The sequence below is a fragment of the Morone saxatilis genome, unplaced genomic scaffold, assembly GCF_004916995.1.
Source record: "Morone saxatilis isolate NCDOM2014 unplaced genomic scaffold, NCSU_SB_2.0 Contig24, whole genome shotgun sequence".
Classification (NCBI taxonomy): domain Eukaryota; kingdom Metazoa; phylum Chordata; class Actinopteri; family Moronidae; genus Morone; species Morone saxatilis.
Genome location: NW_023339807.1, coordinates 12,308,782 through 12,310,269, shown reverse-complemented (window position 1 = coordinate 12,310,269; position 1,488 = coordinate 12,308,782). Strand labels below are relative to the sequence as shown.

The following is a 1,488-nucleotide window of genomic DNA, read 5'->3' as shown; positions in this document are numbered from 1 at the left end:
CCCCTCCTGTGACCCATGGTTTGTCTGGATGTGTATTCAGAGCCAGTGAGCAACGGACTTTCAAAATAATAATTATAGTTTAAAAAAAAAAACTGCGCTAATGCGAGATAAAATAATTGTCGGTGTTAATTAATTAACGCGCTAACTTACCCTAATATATGAATGTATTTAAAAAATGTCATTCTATATTTTAGTCAATAAGTGTCAAACTTGTTTTTATTATATTATTCATCTGAAATAAGCCAGTCATGGGGAGAGAGCAATTTTCAAATTCAAAACTGCTTTTGAAACTAACTGATGATTTTCAACAATAATGGCTCTCAGTACAAAGACACATCTAAACGAAATAGACAATATAAGTAAGTTACCAGGGGCAGGTTGGGTGTTGCAGAGATTGGAGTTGCAACACTTGCTGCTGATAACGGTTTTGGCAACTCCGAAGTTGATCGAGGCCTCACCACACTCTTCAGCCGCAGCACAACTTTTCATGTGGGCATCAACAACTTTTATACCACCTGCAATAAAAAAGGAACCTTTGTGAACTTGGCAAGTGCAAAACTGCAAAACAATAAAAATCAATGCACTACAAAATACCGCACCTGCATATGAAATGACTCTCATCGCTGCACACTGTGCCGGACATTCTTTTTGTGAGTCTGTGCAGGTTCCTGAGCTTCCCATTGTACACTCGTAACATTGTAGAGTGTAGGCTGATAAAACACAAAACTCAGATAAGTTTTTTAACAAATAATTTGTTTTCAACTACAACAGAATGGAAAATATGCCATCTGTGCACAAACTACAATTAAAGAATAACAGGAATAGCAGTGACAAATAAAAGTTGTTACTGTTACTGTTATTTTACATGTCATGTAATCTGTCTGGAGTATTTGTAAAGGCAAATTGTAAATTACAATCCTTTTTTCGCTTAATTGTTTAAGATTAAACAGTTAAAACAACAGATAACAGAACAAAAACTTGCCTTTATGGAGAAGCACAGTCCCAAAGAAGAGAGTCAGGAGATGCATTTTGGGATTAGCTGGATACAACTGAGTTTGGTTTGATCCGTTACCACAATAAATAGTCCTCAAGAAAAGGTGTGGTCTCTTCATACTGAAACTTACTGAACACTGGTGAACTTCCTCTTCTTGGAGATTGGATCTGGGCCAATGAGTTGACAGAGAGCAAATAAATAAGTACTTTTATACACAAAACCAAAAGACACTATGTAAATAGTAGAAAGTCATCAGGCATAATGTGATTACCAGTGAAAACAAAGGCATGCACACGAGGAGGGGGGCTTTTACGTTAACAAGGGGACAGGAGGCTGCTCTCTGAAATTGAGTGATAAGCAAGTTGCATTGCCCCGAATGTATATTTCAAAGTTTGCACTCATCAATCCATACTTAAGTCTGCATTCTTCATCACACTCCATGATACAGCACTTACACAGTTGTATGCAAGAATTATAAGATAAGATATTCCTTT

General features: G+C 36.8%; 2 protein-coding genes across 2 annotated transcripts in view; both read right to left on the bottom strand.

The window, feature by feature from the left end:
• LOC118335797 (urokinase plasminogen activator surface receptor-like) overlaps positions 1 to 1,104 on the bottom strand; it is a 2,583-nt gene extending 1,479 nt beyond the window's left edge. Inside the window, exons 1-3 of the mRNA XM_035672234.1 lie at positions 983 to 1,104; positions 600 to 710; positions 369 to 515 (exon numbers count right to left, since the gene is read on the bottom strand). Coding sequence (XP_035528127.1) covers positions 369 to 515; positions 600 to 710; positions 983 to 1,028 — 304 coding nt within the window. The 5' untranslated portion in view covers positions 1,029 to 1,104. The remainder of the gene's footprint in view (positions 1 to 368; positions 516 to 599; positions 711 to 982) is intronic.
• Positions 1 to 1,488, bottom strand: part of LOC118335796 (chymotrypsin-like protease CTRL-1) — a gene marked incomplete in the record, with an annotated part of 151,345 nt that overhangs the window by 70,926 nt on the left and 78,931 nt on the right.